The 21,699-nt window shown below is 35.0% G+C and overlaps 4 protein-coding genes across 4 annotated transcripts; all 4 read left to right on the forward strand.

Annotated features, from left to right (window-relative positions):
• The first annotated feature begins 8,227 nt into the window (after positions 1-8,227).
• On the forward strand, positions 8,228-11,701 carry LOC140450521 (uncharacterized). Its single transcript, XM_072544178.1, has one exon. It carries the CDS (start codon positions 8,228-8,230, stop codon positions 11,699-11,701), a length of 3,474 nt encoding a protein of 1,157 aa, XP_072400279.1.
• Positions 11,702-12,061: 360 nt separating this feature from the next.
• Positions 12,062-15,305, forward strand: LOC140450522 (uncharacterized). The gene is made up of 2 exons (XM_072544179.1): positions 12,062-13,384; positions 14,787-15,305. Exons 1-2 carry the CDS (start codon positions 12,062-12,064, stop codon positions 15,303-15,305), a joined length of 1,842 nt encoding a protein of 613 aa, XP_072400280.1.
• A 184-nt stretch (positions 15,306-15,489) lies between these two features.
• On the forward strand, positions 15,490-17,058 carry LOC140450523 (uncharacterized). The gene has a single exon (XM_072544180.1). It carries the CDS (start codon positions 15,490-15,492, stop codon positions 17,056-17,058), a length of 1,569 nt encoding a protein of 522 aa, XP_072400281.1.
• Positions 17,059-17,619: 561 nt separating this feature from the next.
• On the forward strand, positions 17,620-18,699 carry LOC140450524 (ATP-dependent DNA helicase pif1-like). Its single transcript, XM_072544181.1, has one exon. It carries the CDS (start codon positions 17,620-17,622, stop codon positions 18,697-18,699), a length of 1,080 nt encoding a protein of 359 aa, XP_072400282.1.
• The last annotated feature ends 3,000 nt before the right edge of the window (positions 18,700-21,699 follow it).

Consider the following 21,699-nt stretch of genomic DNA (forward strand, 5'->3'; position numbering starts at 1 on the left):
ACATGCATTGGTTACCATCTTTACTTCAAGCTTTTTTGGATCGGCTTCATGATTATGTACCAAATCACTTCTTGTGATGGTGAGGTCCTCACAGCCTATTGTAAACACTTTTGCGGAACACTTAGTGTTTCTTTGGATGTAGCGCCAAAATATCTCGCCGCTTTTTAACACTTTCTGTTTCGAGAACGAATGATACTCCACCACTAATAAATCTCGACCACGGGAACTTTTTATCAAACTCATTTTTTAAATATCCGTATACGTGCACAAGTCAACGTCAAACAAGAAATAAATTACAACTGAAATAATTTAGTCACAAGTACACAAGTGCCACGCCCCCCGCCGTGACAATAAATATTGGGAAAACCCGCTTGTCCTGCTTGGGTGCAAATGTCCATCGCCGCTAATTACCTACCTACCTGCTTAACGCCACGGTGTCGAAATTTCCTATAATAAAATTTGACCCTTCGATTACCCCAGGTACAAAGACAATTTGGTGTCGAAAGTTCGCCCGCCGTTAATGATATTTAATTCTGTCTCAAAATTGTATTTTGACATAGGAATTGCTGTTAATCTATGTAACATACTATGATAGGCTGCCAGTTTTGAAAACAAAGTTTTCAGTGTTTTATTGTTACATAAAATGAATTTCCATCAAGTAACGGTCGAATCCATCAAATATTCAAAATAATCCAAACAATAATTATACCTGACAGCGAAAAATACGACGTTACCTACAAAAAAATATTTAAAAAACATAGATACTCCATTTACGTTACAGATAATTGGCAAGACTGTCTTGTAGATGCATTGAAAGCAATATTAAAACCAAGCCAAAAATTCAGCATAAAAATTCACATTGTTTCCAACCTTGTTGACTCAAGTTATTGTGACATAGAAGAATACAGAGTATATATGAAAATGGAGTCGGAATTATCACAGATAAAAGTAAAGCCAAACAATACGTCACCGATGAACACTAATATTATATGTCTATGCACCCACAGTAGACCACCAAATAAGCAACCTTATAAAAGATATACCGAGACATGAACTCCTTATAGTCATGGGAGATTTCAATGCTAAAATAGGTAACGGAAAAGAAGGGCAACATATTGGTCCTTATGGTTTAGGACAGAGAAATCATCGAGGAGAAACAATGAGTATCTTTGCAGCTGAACATGACTTAATCGTACTAAACACATTTTACAAACTACCATCTAGACGCATGTATACGTTTAAATCACCTAGAGACAACGGAGAAGACGTTATTATAAGAACCCAAATAGACTATATACTTAACAAAAGATATCGAAATAGTTTCAACAGTGTTAAAACCTACCCAGGCGCTGATATTCAATCTGACCACAATCCTTTAGTGGGCATGTATAGAACCAAGTTAAAGAAAACACGCGGAAAAACTGTAAAATAACATAACATGAGAAAACTAAAATGTAGTGAAGTAAAAGAAATAGTCAGCAAAATAATAAATAGAAAATTCAAAGAAATCGATAATACAACGGAAGGCACAGAAGAAAAGATAAAATCTCTTAATAAAACGATAGACGACATTAAAGACAATTTTATGAAGAACGGAGAAGGTAAGAATAAGACATGGATCACGACAGAGATTCTGCAGCTGATGGAAGAAAGAAGGAAAAACAAGAACAATAACTCTATGTATAAAAAATTACAATAAGATATAGAAAAAAATCCTCCAAGAAATCGAAACTCTTCAAAGTAAATATGACGACTTCAACGTGCATAAAAAGGTAAGAGAAATTATAGGCAAATGTAAAAACAAAAGAGTAAGTAAACTTGTTAATAACAACGGAGAGGTAATCGTGGACAAAGAGAGTATTGATAATACCTTGAAAAATTACATACGAAATTTATTTTTTGATGAGAGGGAGAACCAGTCTCCAATACCTGCGGAAACAGGACCACCTATACTAGTGGTAGAAATAAGAGCAGCCATAATATCACTAAAAGAAGGGAGAGCTCCAAGACCAGACGGAGTACAGTCTGAATTTCTTAAACTTTTTGATGATGAATCTTTAAGAATACTATGTAAAATCTTCAATAATATCTATTACACAGACAATATTCCAAAATATTGGCTAGTTTCAGAATTTATTACGTTACCAAAGAAACAGGGAGCAAAAAAGTGCGGAGAATATAGGCTAAGCCTAATGAGCCATATACTAAAACTTTTTCTTAAAATTATACATCGCAGAATATACAAGCTATGCGAAGAGAGAATACAAGACACACAGTTTGGATTCATGAAAGGCGTAGGTAGGTACGAGAGGTGCACTGTTTAGTCTACAGGTGTTATTCCAAAGATGCAGAAATATGACTTGCGATATCTATATCTGCTTTGTAGACTCCAAAAAAGCATTTGACGCAGTTCAACACCGAAAAATGAGGGATGTTCTAAGAAAAGCCCAAATAGATGATAAAGACCGGCGTATAATACAAAATTTATACTGGAACACATATAAACAAAAACAAAAGAAAAAAGAGATAAATCTCAAGAAAAAACCAACAAAGACGCAGAAGAAATACCTAAAATCACACAAAAATTTTATGTAGAGAAAAAAAAATTCAACCCAAACTAGATCTTCTATATCAGACAATAACCCACACTTCACAAAACAAAAATTACCGACATAGCGTCAAAAAATAACAAAACTAGTACACGCTTAAAATACAGTAAAAGACAAAGAAAACGCTACAAAAAATCTTCTTTACAGGATGGCCCTTCAACATCTGCAAGCATTGGTCAAAAACCTTCCACAAACACATACTACAGATTGACTTAGACAAACTCGAACAAACATCATCCAACGTAGCGATAACTTCAACAACGTCTTACCAAACATACCTACGATATAACTTCTAAAAAACCAATTTACACACCTACTAAAAGAACCAGAAGATAACTTACAAAATCACTCGAAAAAAAATACAAAAACGAGGTCTTTTTAACTTCTTAGGCACAACTATCAAATAGATTACCGGCAATCACGATGACTCAGACTTCGAACTCCTCAAATCTCACCTCGTTGCAGTCGAGCTTAAACAAAACGAAATTATAAAAAGTATAATAATCAAATCTCTTATAGCGAAACCTTCAACACCAGATTCGACATACTTCAAGGTGATTGATAACAATGTTCTACTATCAAATTAATTAGATCACGTTTCCAAACAATTAGTCATAATTAATGAAATTTTAGAAATACAAAGCATAAATGAATATATCAAACAACTAATAAGAACAAAAACAATCTCTCAATCCAATATTCCAAATATCGAACTTCTTATCCTACATGAGATACTCAATCTCCGAAATACACTACTCGCAATTTATCTTCGAGACGCCCTAATACTTAATGAAGAACACCCCTATGAACTCTTAGAAGTCTTACATTCAGTAATATGTATAACTCAGACAAGTATGCTTATAATCCTAAAAAATCCTATTCTCCACGTCCATTCTTACCCAACTTACAAAATATATTCGATATCCAACAATGAACAAGCAATGATAATCCTACTTGCAAAGTACTACGCAAACAACACATGGTACGAAAACTGCACGCCAAAACCTAATATCATCATTTACCAAAACAGAGTTACCACATATTTCTACAATTTTCAACGGGTTTACGTGTAATTAATTGTAGATAGTAAAATTATTTATTATCGATTTGACAGTTATTGGACAGCTGTCCAGTAACTAAATTTGACCGTCCAATCACTAAATTGATTTTTTAAGATTGTAGTAAAATGCCTAAACTTAGAAAATACGATAAGATTAAATTTATAGAAGCTGTTAACGATGTCCAAAATGGCACTGAATCGTATAGAAGAGCTGAAAAAAATATGAAATTCCGAAGTCCACTATAGAATTTAAATTAAAACATCCGGAACATAAAGATACATTTGAACCGTCTCCTATTTTAACTTGCGAGGAGGAGAATACTCTGGTTAGGTACGTTCATTAAATTTATCTTAATCCATAGCATTATTTGATTTTACATTCAATATTCCAGATGGATACAAGAAACCATTTCAAAAGATTTCTCCAAAAGGCTAACGATTTAAAAAGCAGCGTGCAAAAATTTTTAACTGAAAATCCGCGCCCCAATAACTTTAAAGATAATCGACCTGGAGATGGATGGTTAACAGTAAGTCACCAAAAAAATGCATTTTAATCTGTATTTATCGTTTGATTTTTTTTAGGAATTTTTGAAGCGACATCCAGATGTTTCTAAAAGGAAAAGTAAAGGTGTGACGGCAGCTAGCGCTTGTGTATCTGAACAAGACATCAAAAACTGGTTTAAAAATATTGAAAACTATGTTAAAAAAACATCTAGAAGAAGTTCTAACTGATCCATCAGAGTTTTTAATATAGATGAGTCAGGATTTCAAATATGTCCATCTACTGATAAAGTATTTGCTATGAAAGGTTCAAAAAATGTTTATAATGTTGAAAAGAGCTGTTCAAAAGAAAACGTCACTGTGATGTTTACGTTTTCAGTAGACGGTAAAATTTGCGTGCCTATGGTTATTTATCCTCATCAATGTATTCCAGAAAAGTTGCTAAAGGCATTAATCCTAAATGGGGTGTGGGCAGAAGCAATAATGGTTGGATGACGGTAGAGACATTCTATCAGTATATTGCGAATGTTTTTGACCCCCACCTAATTGAAAATAATATTAAGCTTCCAGTTGTTCTTTTTGTAGATGGGCACAAGAGTCACTTAAGTTGCCAATTAAGTCTATTGTATAATGAACTGCAGATTGAAGTAATTGCACTTTATCCTAACACCATAAGGATTTTACAACTATGTGACGTTTCTATTTTCTGAGTACTAAAAGAAGCTTGGCAGCAGTCAGTGAGATAATGCGAAGAACAGCATCCAGGAGGGGTAGTAGAGGAATAAGTTTGTATTTACTTCTATATTGGATCAAGCTAGAAAAAAAGCTGTAAAACTGAAACAATTGTAAATGGTTTCAAGGTTTGCAGATTGTTTCCATTTAAAGCAGATGCTGTTGACTACACAAAATGTTTAGGTAAAGAAGTAGTAAAAAATTTAATCATTTTAGATCATTAAAAGAAACTCAAGATGAACTATAATACTTTTGTAAATATCTTAGGTCCTGAAAAAGTTCATAGCTTAGAGAATTTAAAAGAAAATCCAAAGAATAATCTACCTAGCGGCGATAATTTGAATTTGTTCAAAATTTGGAATTTTTTTTGAAGATGATCCAAAACATTCGGATAACCCAATGGTTCTAAAAAATAGAGACACAAACATTATTGTTATTCAAAATATACCTATCACATCACCCGTTAAAATTATCGAAATAAAAACATCAGAACAAAGCGGTATTGAAAATATAAATATTTCTGAGAGTAGTAGTACCAATGATCTCCATATTCAACAATATAAAACTAATGTTTATGACTTACCCTCTACAAGTAAAATTATTGTTAAACACGAATTGTTGGGTAATTTTTTAACTTCTTCTACTGTACCGGAAAGAAAAAATTAACGTAACACGGAACGACTTCCTTTTGCTATTACATCTGTACGATATCAAGAAATGTTACTAAAAAAGGAGGAGTTAAAAGAAAATCAGGAAAAACAAAAACAAGAAAGGAAACGGAAAAGAGAAGAAAAATTAACCAAAAACCAGTGTAGCAACAAAAAGAATTCAAAAAAGTCAAATGTTCTATTTGTTCAAATGATATTCAATCGAATAAATTAAAAAGCAATGACTGTAGTGTTTATTATCACGAATGTTGTATTCCTGTTAAGCATAGACAGCATATACCTAACGATGGTATGGTGATCTACTTATATGTCACAACTGCTTCAATCAAATTCAAAATCAATTCAAAGGATAGTGATTCCGATGCTAATAACAGTAATCAAGACAGTGAGCATAAAGACATTGACGAACTTTTCACTCAATACAAAGAAGCACAGAAGCAATTATAAAATTTAATTGTATCAACTGTATATAGGTACCCCATACCGCACAGAAATCTCTGGTTTTTCTTGTAATTTTCATTTGTTTCTAGTTTTTTATTGTATTAAAGCAGTTGTTCCTATAACTAATTTTGAGTGTCCTGTAACTAAATAAACTGTCCAATAACTATAATTTTTTTTTTTTGTACCTATTTTTAATCTATATATATATATATATATATATATATATATATATATATATATATATATATATATATATATATATATATATAAAAGAAAGTCGTGTTAGTTACACCACTTATAACTCAAGAACGGCAGAACAGATTTGGCTGAAAATTGGTAGGGAGGTAGCTTAGAGCCAGGAGACGGACATAGGATACTTTTTATCCCGTTCGACAGCGTTCCCGTGTGACTTGACATGAAACGTCAGTCACTATAAAACGTGGTATAACAAAAAAGAATCAGACTTGGAATAACAAAACGCAAATGACAGCTATGTAATTGACGTAAAATGACAGCTATGTAATGACGTATGGATGACAATTTGATATTTGTAAGAAATCAATATTAAAACTATTTCTATTAAATAAATAATTAACAAGTGGATTGAAGTGAAGTGAAGTTTAATTAATAATGCCTCGACCAAGACGATCGAATCTTTCCCGACAAAGCCGTAATTGAAGTGAAGTGAAGTTTAATTAATAATACCGCGACCAAGACGATCGAATCTTTCCCGACAAAGCCGTAATGCAAGAAGAATACAAAATACTGCAAACAAAGGACTGAAGAAGAACAAGAAATTGCACGTGAACAGCGCCGCGATAGTATGGCTCGACTTCGTGCTTCTCAATCACGAGAGCAAAGTGAAGCAGCCCGTGAAACAGCTCGGTTGGCAATGCAGAATCGTCGAGCGAACAACGGAAGGCAACTGTTTGGAAAAGTATCAAGACTGATTTAAATATTTTATTTTTAATATTCAGAATATGACCTTATTTAGTTTTAAATCTTTTATTCAATCATAGTATATTAGCTAAGTATAATATGGCTTTAGTTCATCCTTTAAATTCTCAAATTGGCTGATTAATTATTGTCAAGTTCTGAGAATTCACTTGTCTGAAAACAACATGTTTTTGGGAAACATTAATCAACCCAAACACTTCAGAGTTCTTAAGGAAACGTACCCATTCTTTGTGTAGAAAATTTAAAATGCCACTTTAAGCTTAATTTACGGCTATTCACGGAGGTCCTAAGAACAGAAGAACCACCCCAATGGATTCGCGTACATACATATTTTGTTTCGTATGATCGGCCACTCTACAAGAACCTCTCATCGTGAAAAGACGCAAGAAAAACCAGCATCGGGTGTGCATCCCATTTTTACCAAGACCTTAGATTCCGAGCGAAGCCCAACCACAGACAAAAGGTAAGTGAATCTCATATAGAATTGACAATAAGATATTAAATCTGCCAATTGTTATTTGAATTGCATTTTATTTTACATATCTATTTACGAACATTTGCTATTTTTCGCTAATTTACTTACAAACAAATTATTTTATTTTTTCGTTATTAATATTCATTGATTATCATTTAACCAGCGACTTCATTAAGTTTTATACAAAACAGTGGTTACTTCGAGCGCGGATGATAAATAATAATTTTTTTTGACTTTGATTCAATTAATTTCATTGTGTTTCAATTAAATCATTTTAATTAATTGTTTTTTGTTTCTTTTCAATTTAACTTCTTCGGTCCTTCAGCATTATTTTTAGACTTAATTTACATAATTAAATTTGGTCATATTTACGTAACAATTTTTAAATTTATTTCGACTTTTATAATTTATAATATCAATAGGTACTTTTATATTACACATTTTGACTTATATTACATATATTAATTATTCATATATATCACTTTTATGATTTATTAACGTTGTATTACATTTTTACATTTTTTTTGTGTCGATTTTTACTTTTATCACTCTTTCCAACTTATTCTCTACGTCTTGCATAATAATTTAAACACAGTTCTTTTGATTTCTTTTGTCGCTATACCTTTCGCTAGTTAGCTTTTTATCGATACTTCACTTGTTTGTTCAGAATTTTGTCTGAAACCAAGAAGAGCATTTCTCTTCTTTCAATCTAAGGCATTTCTTTAGTGTTCGATTTGCTTAATTTTGTTTGCATTGTCCTCTTTTTCGTTTCTTTTATCTTACAATGTCCAGCAAAATAAACAAAGCCAACTTGGCGCGTCAAACAGCGTATTCTAGATTGAGGGAAGCCCATGAGGCAGGCATTCAAGCCTCAAGGGATGATACTGTCAAATCGTTATTCTTAGCCAGGGCAGAGGAAATCGATGCTATTTACCAAGAATTCCATACAGCTCACAATCTAATCATCGGATCAATAACCGATGAGGAATTTTCGGAGCAAGATAAGTTTAGGGTGGCCGCCGATCAGGCATACTACGGAGTAAAATCCATCAAGAGTGATTTTTTAATTAGGGATTCGTCTTCTTCTTCGAATATCTCCTCACATTCCAATGCACAATCTTCAAGGCCTTCAGTTAGACTTCCAAAGCTTAATATACCAACATTTTCAGGCAATTTTCGAGATTGGCCTAGTTTCTTTGACCTATTTAACAGTTTAATTCATCACAATCACGATTTGTCCGATGTGGAAAAATTCCGGTTTCTTATTACGTCTATTAGTCAAGAACCTTTGGCTCTTATTAAAGGCATTCCCCTGACCGATGCAAATTATCAGATTGCTTATGAGATTCTAGGGAAAAGGTATCAGAATAAACGAATTCTTGCTACCCAATATTATAACGATATTTTCAACGCTTCGGTTATTAAAAATTCCACTTCTTCTAATTTAAGAAATCTCTTAAATACTTTCACGGAAAATGTTGCTGCTTTACGTGTTCTTGATTTCCCGGTTGAGCAATGGGATTTCCTATTATTCAATATGTTGTCGAACAAATTGGACAATAAAACTCGTACAGATTTTGAATTAGAAAACAGTCGAAGCTGTGACATTCCCACTTACAGGCAATTGATTTCATTTCTAGAAAGACAATGTATAGCTTTGGAATCTGTTCAGTTTAATTCATTAACCCTTTCTACCCAGTCTCACTCGCGATCATTTGCTCATCATTCTAATAAAAAACCGTTTACATCTAGTTTCGTCAGTGCCACCAATCGAACGAAGGTAACTTATCAAGGGGGTAAATGTGTCTTGTGTTCTGATGTTCACCCTTTATATAGATGTTCATCCTTTCTCGCTAAAACGACGCAAGAACGTATCTCGTTAGTTAAACGCCATAATTTATGCTTCAACTGTTTGGGTACATCTCATCCCGTCGTGAACTGTAATTCTTCGGGAACATGTAGGGTTTGCCAATCACGACATCACACTGTTCTTCATTTCTACCCAAGTTCCAACGAATCTTGTTTATTCAGTCAACCGCCTCCTCAAATTCCAACTTCTAATGAGAATCACAACCCTACATTAGAGACGCCTCAAACCTCAACGTCTAGTTTTGCGCCGACGTCTCTAATAAACGCTAACTTTTCCACACAATCACGTTTAACATTCTCGTCTGTATTATTGTCAACATGTTTGATACACATTAAAGATGTCTACGGTAATTTTCAGATAGTTCGTATCCTACTGGATACAGGCTCGATGGCTAATTTTATTTCAGATAGTTGTTTTCGACGCTTAGGTCTTTCCCGTAATAATTTATCAATCCCAGTGGAAGGTCTAAACGGAATGTCGACGTGTACCACTCAGGGTACCACGTTCTGTCATATTAAACCGTGTGATCGTGACGGCCCGATCTTCTCGTTGGACGCAATCATTGTGAAAAAGGTGTGTTCAAATCAACCTAAGGTATTTATCAATCCTCACGATCTTATTCATATACGTGACCTGAAATTAGCAGATCACACATTCTATCAACCCGGTCCGATAGACATGCTGATAGGTGCTGAATTAGTTCCTCTCTTTTTAAAGTCTGGTCGAATTCTTGGCGAACCAAACCAACCTGTCGCTTTAGAAACCATTTTCGGTTATGTGCTACAAGGGCGAGTCTCTACGGATCTTTCAAATTGTAATTTTACCGCTCTACATACGTCTATGGATACAAACATAGATAGTCTTTTACAAAGGTTTTGGGAAGTCGAAAATATATCTAAACCTGTCATTTTGTCCCATGACGATCAAGTTTGTGAAAATATTTATAAGGCGTTTACTTTCCGAGAGTCAACAGGCAGATTTTCTGTTCCTCTACCGTTTCGACAACCCAATCCTGTCTTTTGCGATACTTATTCTCAAGCATATCGTCGTTTTTGCATGTTAGAGAATCGTTTTAAGAAAATTCCGGATCTCAAAGAAAAATATGTTGAGTTTATGAATGAATATATTACTTCCCAACATATGGTCCCGGTTCCTGAATCCGATTTTAAATCGCCTACCTCGTATTATTTTGCTCATCACGCAGTTTTCAAAAAACAACTTGTTAATTCGTCTCTTGTTTCCAAAATTCGTGTTGTCTTCGACGCCAGTCTACGTGACGTTCGAGGTGTGTCTCTCAATGATACTTTATATACAGGTCCTAAACTTCAAAAGGACATCTCTTCGCTTTTACTTAATTTTCGATATTTTCGTTACTGCTTCACGTGCGATATAAAGCAAATGTATCGACAAATTAACGTAAACAGAGAATTTTGGAATTATCAAAGAATTCTCTGGAGGTCGGATTCTTCTAAACCTCTCCAAGAATACTTTTTACGTACTGTTACGTACGGTGTTTCTTCTTCACCTTATCTCGCATTAAAAACCTTACAAGAGTTAGCTGAGTCGGCAGAGTCTCGTTTCCCTAATGCTTCACAAGCTTTAACGCGACATTTTTATATTGACGACGGTCTATTAGGAAGTGATTCTCTGTCATCTACCCGCTCTCTACAGTTAGAGCTCATTCAACTTTTAAAGCTCGGGGGTTTTGAGCTAGGCAAATGGGCCAGCAACCATCCCAGTCTACTCCAAGATTTTGGCTCCGATATTCTGACATCCTGTTCGTTTGATAAAGAGGAACCTTCTGTTATTAAGGTGCTAGGCCTGAAATGGGACCCGTCGACTGACGTCTTTTCTTATTCTTATTGTCCCCTTGACAAAACTTGTACAAAGCGGGCTATTCTTTCGGAAATTAGTCGTATTTTTGATCCTCTTGGTTTCATCTCCCCGTGTCTTTTAAGGGCCAAACGTCTGCTACAACAGTTGTGGCAATCCAATGTATCTTGGGATGATGAACCACCTGAACAAATACAACAGGTATGGTATCAGTTTAAAACCGAGTTACCTGACCTTGCAAACATTCAAATCCCTAGACACTTCGGCTTTAATAAATCTTCTAAAGTTGAGATTCATGGATTCTGCGATGCTTCAGAGCTAGGATACGCCAGCGTTGTATACTTCCGATTTAGTACTTTTGATAAATTTGAAACTGTACTTGTGTGTGCTAAATGTCGAGTTTCTCCTCTGAAGACACAATCTATTGCCAGATTGGAACTGTTGGCAGCTGTATTGCTGGCGGATCTAGTCGCCTTCATTAAAGAGTCGTTTAAGCATATCTTTTCTTTTTCCGATATTCATGTTTGGTCGGATTCCACGATTGCTCTTACTTGAGTTAATTCTTCTCCGCATAAATGGAAAACCTTTATTGCCAATCGAGTAAGACACATACAAGAACTTATACCATGTTCTTCTTGGCATTATGTGCCATCTAACCAAAACCCTGCTGATTGTGCTAGTCGTGGTTTGACACCGGCACAACTACTACAATTTTCACTCTGGTGGCGTGGTCCTGATTTTCTTTCGAAGTCAAGGGAGTGTTGGCCCTCTCAAGTTAATTTTCACTCCTCCCACTCCACGGAAATGTTAGAAGAAAAATTGCCCACTGTATTATCATTGATACCGGTCATTTCGGATAATATCATCTCTACTTTACTTTCAAAATTTTCATCCCTGATAAAAATTCAGAAAGTCATGGTTTACGTCTTAAAATTCGTGGCTAAACTTCAAAGAAAAAACAATGCTGCATCTTTCGATTCCCTGAACAGTCATTTAGAGATGGAATCTGCGTTACGATACATTGTTAAGCACGTACAAGCTGACGTTTTTTCGGATATTTTCCTCAAAATTCAACAAAATTCGCTGTTACCCAAACCTTTTCGTAAACTCGCACCCTTTATTGATGAATATGGTCTTTTGAGAGTAGGAGGTCGATTACAAAAGTCTCGGTTGTCTTTTGATGTAAAACATCCATTGCTATTACCCAAAACTCATCGTCTCACCGATTTAATCATCGAATGGACTCATCAAACGCATCTGCACCCTGGTTTAAAGGCTATGCATTATTTATTGCTTCAACGTTTTTGGATTCTGTCTCCGAAAAGTGCCATTCATCGCTGTTTGTCGAAGTGCATTCGTTGTTTTAGATGCCGACCTAAATCTTACAACCCCTTTATGGCAAACTTGCCAACTGTCCGAGTTACTCCGTTACGTGCTTTCCTGTCTGTTTGTGTGGATTTTGCAGGACCATTCTCGTTATTAATGTCCAAACATAGAGGTGCAAAAACATATAAAGGATATGTTTGTGTATTCGTGTGTACGAGTACAAAGGCCATTCATCTGGAAGTAACTTCAAATCTTAGTTCTGAGTCCTTTTTGGCTGCCTTTCGTAGATTTGTATCTCGACGCGGTAAGTGCCTAACCATTAGGAGTGATCAAGGTACCAATTTTAAGGGAGCCAGCAACGAAATCATTAAACTAGCTCAATCTGCTGCTGAGACTCTTTCTATTACCTGGGATTTTAATCCACCCGGTGCCCCTCATTTTAATGGGTTAGCCGAGGCTGGGGTCAAATCATTCAAGAACCATATGTATCGTGTTTTGGGTACACAAATTTTGACTTATGAAGAGTTCTATACTCTTATGACTCAAATCGAGGCAGTTCTTAACTCCCGTCCTTTGTGTGCAGCAAGCTCTGACCCTAATGACTTGCAGGCACTGACTCCTGGTCATTTTTTAGTTTTTGAACCCTTAGTGGATTCAATTCCCGATCCAGATCTAAGCGCTTTAAAGATTAACCGTCTGAATCGTTGGCAGTTAATCCAAAGGATAAGAGGGGACTTTTGGAAAAGATGGTCTAAAGAGTATATTCATTCTCTTCAAGAGCGATCTAAATGGCATAGTCCAACCCCATCTCTCATTAAAGGTTCTCTAGTCCTCATAAAAAATGAACAACAGCCTCCTCTTCGCTGGCAATTGGCCAGAATCATTGAGTTGCATTACGGCACCGACGGTATTGTACGCGTTGTTAGTCTGAAGACAGCTTCAGATGGCATCCTACAACGTCCGGTGGTCAAGATCTGTCCACTACCTATTTGTTAACAACTATATTTCTCTTCATTTCTATTGTTATTATAGTAATAGTTAAGTGTTTGTTTTTTATCCTTATGTGTAGTTGTTTTTAAAAACATTCGTTTTGGGGCGGAGAATGTTTGGAAAAGTATCAAGACTGATTTAAATATTTTATTTTTAATATTCAGAATATGACCTTATTTAGTTTTAAATCTTTTATTCAATCATAGTATATTAGCTAAGTATAATATGGCTTTAGTTCATCCTTTAAATTCTCAAATTGGCTGATTAATTATTGTCAAGTTCTGAGAATTCACTTGTCTGAAAACAACATGTTTTTGGGAAACATTAATCAACCCAAACACTTCAGAGTTCTTAAGGAAACGTACCCATTCTTTGTGTAGAAAATTTAAAATGCCACTTTAAGCTTAATTTACGGCTATTCACGGAGGTCCTAAGAACAGAAGAACCACCCCAATGGATTCGCGTACATACATATTTTGTTTCGTATGATCGGCCACTCTACAAGAACCTCTCATCGTAAAAAGACGCAAGAAAAACCAGCATCGGGTGTGCATCCCATTTTTACCAAGACCTTAGATTCCGAGCGAAGCCCAACCACAGACAAAAGGTAAGTGAATCTCATATAGAATTGACAATAAGATATTAAATCTGCCAATTGTTATTTGAATTGCATTTTATTTTACATATCTATTTACGAACATTTGCTATTTTTCGCTAATTTACTTACAAACAAATTATTTTATTTTTTCGTTATTAATATTCATTGATTATCATTTAACCAGCGACTTCATTAAGTTTTATACAAAACAGCAACAAATAGATAATTTGCGACGCAGAACAAGATATTTAGCTGATTTGAATCGAGCAGCGTTTCGATACGATTGCAGCAATGATTACAGCTTGCATCCTAGCGTTTGCATTGGGCAAATCGACGTTGTTTGCGAGTATTGTGGTGCATTAAAGTTTTCCGGAGAAACGCCTGGATTATGCTGCCTTAATGGTAAAGTGAAATTGCCAGTGTTGACTCCGCCACATGAGCCATTGGATTCATTGCTTTGTGGCGAAACACAAGAATCACGCCACTTTCTTGCAAATACTCGAAAATACAATAGTTGTTTCCAAATGACGTCATTTGGGGCAGACATTATCGAAGAAGGAGGATTTAATCCGACATTTAAGTTATTTTTGTACTTACATAGAATGTAGTTAAAGAATAACTTACTTTATCTATTGGTATGTATGATATTTGCTAATACTGAACTCTACTCTCCCACAGAAAAAGTGTTTATAACCCAGTTAATACTGTCTGGTTTTTATTTTGTAGATACAAGGACAGATTCACCATCGAATTGGATCATTACTACCTTTCGAAGATACACAGAATAAATTTTTACAAATATATTTCATGGGCAACATGGAAGAACAACTTGATCGACGCCTAGGGATCAATGCAGGAATGAAGCGAGAAATTATTCAAGACTTGCAGTGTCTGCTTCATGAACATCATGCGTTGGTCAGGTTGTTTAAGAGTGCTTTAGAGCGCATGCCAAATGATGACTATAAAGTTGTCATCAAAGCAGATAAACGACCATCTGGAACACACGAACGCACATTTAATGCTCCAACAGTAGACGAAGTTGCCATCCTGATTGTTGGTGAACAATTGGAAAAACGCGATATTGTGCTTACACGTCGCGATACTGGGCAACTGCAACAAATATCTGAAACTCATCGATCATATGACGCATTGCAATACCCACTGATGTTTTGGCAAGGAGAAGATGGATATTATTTTAATATTAAAATGATAAATCCATTGAATGATAAAGTATCAGTATCTTAATAATGGTTAATGTCTGTATTATTTGTCTTTGAAATGGTTAATTATCAAATTTTTAATTTCAGGTGAAGAAACTACAAAGAAAGTTAGCTCAATGAATTATTATGCATATCGTTTGATGATTCGTCAAAATGCTGACAACTATTTGCTGCGGTTTCGTCGATTGTTTTAGCAGTATTGCGTTGACATGTATGTAAAAATAGAAACGGAACGTTTAACATTTATTAGGCTGAACCAAGCCAAACTGCGTTCTGAGGAGTACATCCATTTACGTGATGCAGTTAGTACTGAAGGAAATGCAGCTAATATTGGTCGATTAACTATTCTGCTGGCGACGTACATTGGTAGCCCACGTTATATGCATGAATATGCACAAGATGCAATGACATATGTTCGTCATTACGGCCGGCCAGATCTCTTTATTACTTTTACCTGTAATCCAAAATGGATAGAAATTACTCAATTGCTGCTTCCCGGACAAACATCAAATGATAGACACGACATCACAGCACGTATATTCAGGCAAAAAATTCGGTCCCTGATGAACTTTATTGTTAAACAACGCGTCTTTGGAGATACTCGATGCTGGATGTATTCAATCGAATGGCAAAAGCGAGGCCTGCCGCACGCACACATTCTTATTTGGTTAGTGGAAAGAATTCAGCCTGACCAAATAGATGATATCATATGTGCCGAGATTCCTGATCATGAAGTCGATCCAGACCTACATGATGTTATTACTACTAATATGATTCATGGACCGTGTGGTGCCATCAATCCCCAATCACCTTGCATGGTCGATGGAAAGTGCTCTAAACGATATCCACGGAAATTAACGGCGGAGACTGTCACTGGCAACGATGGGTATCCGCTGTATCGGCGTCGATCACCAGATGACAACGGTCGAACTGTCACAACGAAAGTGAAAAGAATGGATTTCGTTGTCGACAACAGTTGGATTGTTCCATATTCGCCACTTATTTCTAAAACGTTCAAGACACATTGCAACGTTGAATACTGCAATTCAGTTAAGTCCATAAAATATATTTGCAAATATGTCACGAAAGGCAGTGATATGGCGGTTTTTGGATTGCAATCCTCAAATACCAACGATGAAATTTCACGCTATCAAGGTGGTCGTTATGTGAACTGTAATGAAGCGATTTGGCGTATATTCGCATTTCCAATTCACGAACGTCATCCTACTGTTATATATTTGGCGGTGCATCTGGAGAATGGTCAACTAGTATATTTCACGGCTTCGAATGCTACGCAACGTGCTGAAACACCTCCAGCAACTACATTGACCAGTTTTTTTGCAATCTGCCAAAGCGATCAGTTTGCACGAACTTTGCTTTACTCGGAGATGCCACGTTATTATACTTGGAATGCTTCATCCAAGAATTTTCAAAGACGGAAGCAAGGTGATGCGGTTCCTGGGTATCCAGATGTGCGTTCTACTGATGCTCTTGGTCGTATGTATACAGTTCATCCAAAGAATGATGAATGTTTCTATTTGCGGTTGTTGCTGGTAAATGTGCGTGGGCCAACTTCATTTGAGACACTACGAACTGTTAATGGTGTAATATTCCCAACATATCGTGCTGCATGTGAAGAATTGAACTTATTAGAAAACGATACCCATTGGGATACGACAATCGCTGAAGCCATTATCTCTGCATCTCCAAGTCAGATACGCACATTATTCGCTATCATAATTTCGACATGTTTTCCATCAAACCCATGTAACCTGTAGCACAAATAAAAGGATAGTATGTCAGAAGATATTTTACATCAAAGTCGTGTCAGTTCCAGAAATCACGATATTGAGATGAATGAGGAGATACATAATCGTGCTTTACTCTTGATCGAAGATATGTGTTACCTCATGTGCGGTAATTTATTAATCAGGTTAGGAATGCCAGCGCCAACTCGTGAAATGAATGACGCATTTAATCGAGAATTGGAACGGGAACGTGAATATGATCACCAGGAATTAGATTTAGTAGTTCAAAGGAATGTACCCCTGTTGAATTACCAACAAAAGTAAGTTTATGATACTTTAATGAAGGCAATCGCTGATGAAAATGGTGGTTTATATTTCCTAGATGCCCCTGGTGGAACTGGCAAGACATTCCTTATGTCATAAGTTTTAGCAACTGTTCGGGCGAGATCCAACATAGCGGTTGCAGTTGCTTCTTCTGGAATAGCAGCCACATTGTTAGAAGGATGCCGTACGGCTCATTCAGCATTCAAATTACCGTTAAATCTTCAAACTATTGAAGAACCAACGTGTAATATTGCAAAACACTCAGCAATGGCCAAAGTTTTAGCGGCATCGAAAATCATCATCTGGGACGAATGCACAATGGCGCATAAACGTGCGTTAGAAGCACTTAACCGAACATTAAAAGATTTACGCAATGACTCGAGATGTTTTGGAGGATCAATGATTTTACTGTCGGGCGATTTTCGCCAAATACTGCCAGTAATTTCAAGATCTACGGCTGCCGATGAAATAAACGCTTGCCTCAAATCGTCAAATCTATGGCGCTATGTGAAGAAACTGCAGCTGACAACAAACATGAGAGTTACATTGCTTAATGATACATCTGCTGAAGATTTCTCGGAGCAATTGCTGACTATCGGTAATGGTCAAGTACCTGTCGATGAATCGAGCGGATTAATATCATTTCCAAATAATTTCTGTAATTTTGTCTCATCAAAAGACGAACTTATCAACAATGTATTTCCAAATATTATTTCTAACTACAAAAATAATGAATGGTTGAGTGAGCGAGCAATTTTAGCGGCTAAGAATAAAGATGTAGATGACCTGAACTACATAATTCAAAATAAGATCATTGGAACAATGCATTCATTCAAATCTATTGACTGCGTCACAAATGAAGATGAAGCCACCAACTATCCAATTGAATTTTTAAACTCTTTGGACGTGCCTGGCTTACCACCGCACAATTTACGCCTAAAGGTTGGCTCCGTAGTAATCATGCTTCGAAACATAAACCAACCAAAACTGTGCAACGGTACGCGTTTGGTGGTTAGTAAATTGATGAACAATGTAATTTACGCTACGATAATGATAGGAAAATTCAAAGGTGAGGAAGTTCTCATTCCGAGGATCCCGATGATCCCAACCGATATGCCGTTTGAATTTAAAAGACTTCAATTTCCGATACGTCTTGCATTTGCCATGACCATCAACAAATCACAAGGCCAATCCTTAAAAGTTTGTGGTTTAAATCTAGAACATTCATGTTTTTCCCATGGTCAATTATACGTGGCATGTTCACGGGTCGGAAGACCATCTGCGTTGTTTGTTTTTGCGCCTGATAATAAAACAAAAAATGTCGTGTATCACAAGGTACTTAAGTGAAGAGCAACCTTTGTACTAAAATACAGAAATAATAATGAATGATTCATGTAGTTATTTAATTTTTTTTTGTATTTTTTCCAATAAAAAAAAACACAATCTGCTTATTTATTGCCATTAAGGCGGAACAAAGTTCGCCGGGTCAGCTAGTAAATATATATTGACAAAAAAGATTTAACACTTTCTTTAAATCCTTTTAGCCATATTGTAATAAACTGTTTAGACTACGTTTTGTATAAATTTCAATTCAATCTGCCGAGAAGTGTTCTAAGTGAGAAAATATAATTATATAGGTCTGTTGATCCTTTAAAGGTGGGTACACATATGCGAGCCGAATCTGACACAAAATTCCGTTTAATGATATTTATTAAAGACTGTAAAATAAACAAAAAATTCAGCTGTTTATGGACCGATATTACACTTTTAAAGCAATAAAGATAAAGAACCTTTAAGCTTGTTTATATTATTTTGTGTATATTAATAATTGAGTTATTTGGATTACCGCACTTCAAAAAAATACAGTCGATTTATGAATATTTCAAGGTAAGAGCACTTAACGACTTAACCCTCTACCGCATAAGAAACCTGTTATGGTTACAAAATTTTAAAGTGTTGTAGTATGTATAATATCCACCACCCATCTATTCTGACTACATCATAGCTAAAAAAATAGTACTCATTATACTACGCATCTGCATGTTTGGTTGCCTACCAGTCAAGAGAAAGATTGTCATAACTTCATTCTCATTCGATTGTATTCTACACGTATAGTGAATGAACGGTACCTTATGACTCCAATATGAAGCAATATTTTTAATCGAAATAGTGAATTTATATTATCAAACCATATATCGCTCATCCGGAGGAAAAGTGACACAACTCAAAAAATGCATAATTCCAGTTATCTTGTTAAATTGACTCCAAATATCCTATACTTTTACCAGGAAAAATGTCACATAGATATCTACTACCAACTTCGAAAGATCGTGGTAGTGTCATTATTCCTTTGGTGGTAAAATGAATACTTTTATTTCAGAAGAGTGACACTTTTCAGTTAGGCTCTGACGTTCGAAGTGAACGTATCGATTTTTATCAAGAAACCCGTATATATATATGTATATATATATATATATATATATATATATATATATATATATATATATATATATATATATATATATATATATATATATATATATATATATATATATATATATATATATATATATATATATATATATATATATATATATATATATATATATATATATATATATATATATATATATATATATATATATATATATATAGTACGCAGTCTTCCTCGCAATATGCTTCTATACAGCCTTTAATCCAAAGTGATTATTATTTTAAAAATTATTCTGTTCCACGAAGGTATATAACATCCATAATTAGAATAAAATTTGAACACGCCTGCTATCCTAGTCATCTGTCCAAACTAAAAATCGTAAATCACATTTTCTTCGAATGTAAAAAATACACAAAACAAACTGAAATTCTAATAAAAAATTTAGTCAACATCAAAATTTTTCCTCCGTACAATATGTGCTATCTGCTATCTCTAAATATAAGAGTTGTAAATGAATGTTTGATGGAATTTATTTGCAAAAGTAAGCTTAATATTTAACTGTAATTAGAATCCTAACCTCTGTTTTACCCCATTTGGTATCACCTTTTATCCGTGACCCAATCTAGTTTGTCTTAAAAGAAATGTCTTGATGGGTCCCTAGACGAGAAACGAGTGTCCATGTTTTATCTCTATCCTATCCTTAATAATAATTTTAATGCTTAAAATTTGTAATGCTACTTAAGTTTGAAATTTATATTATCTTTTTATATTGTACTACACAATCTTCTTTCTGGGTAGAATATTTTCATGTTGTGACTGGCTGTATGGTACTTGCCTATGCCATTAAAAAAAAAACGTTGGTAGTAAACCTACCCAATTAGAAGATACAAAACGTGGGTACTTCCGAAAAGAAAAAACGTACAAAGAAATTTCATGCCTTCAAGCTGTTGAAGTTTATAATCAGCCAATGGGAGGAGTGGACTTATTAGACTCGATAATGGGGCGTTACAGAATCCATGTAAGAATCCATCTAACTTTTTTTCATATGTTGGATCTATGTGTTGTAAATGCGTGGATACTCTGACGTAGAAAAAATGAACAAAATTGCTATATGCCATTATTTGACCTCAAACGAGCCGTTTCTGAACATTTATGTAAATCTGGGAAGTCACTACCAAGAAAGAGAGGTCGTCCAGTAGGACAAAATGGGTCTGCAACATCTAGACATCAAGGAACTCCCTATATCTAGTCGTCAAGGAATTCCACCTGTGTTAACCAATGGAACAATCCCAACACCAACAAAAAGAACAATAAAACCTCTTGAACATCACCAAGAAATACCATTAAATTTTGTGCGTATGGACAACATTGGACACATGCCAGAATGGCAAAAATATCGCCAACAGTGTCAAATATGTACAAAAAAAACTTAAACCAAATGTATAATGTGTAAAGTTTTATGTTATAATGAAAAAAGGAATTGTCTATCACAATTTCATAACTAATAATGTATTTTTGTATGCCAACATTTTATTAGAATATGTATATATACATATGTGAAACCACATATAAATTTTCAAAAAATCTTCCAGTTTGTAGTTATTGCACATGAAACCATATATGGGTTTACAAAAAAACTTCTAGATGTAGGACAAAAGAGTTATTTTGAATAATTTGCATGCTTGAATAATTCATGCAGTAGAGGCATAGAGGGTTAAAAGGGTGTTGATTATATCATTTATTAGGTAGGTATCTAGTATTCATCCTATTATTATCTTAATCTATAATATTTAGCAACATCCTAAAAATTTAAAAAATCGTAAGATATATGACTTCAACGGTGAGATCGTGAGATTTGTCTTCGAAAACCATAAGGCCATAGCACTAGTTTTTAGTGTCTGCGATTTCGCTCC

The sequence above is a fragment of the Diabrotica undecimpunctata genome, chromosome 9 (assembly GCF_040954645.1).
Source record: "Diabrotica undecimpunctata isolate CICGRU chromosome 9, icDiaUnde3, whole genome shotgun sequence".
In the NCBI taxonomy this organism is placed as follows: domain Eukaryota; kingdom Metazoa; phylum Arthropoda; class Insecta; order Coleoptera; family Chrysomelidae; genus Diabrotica; species Diabrotica undecimpunctata.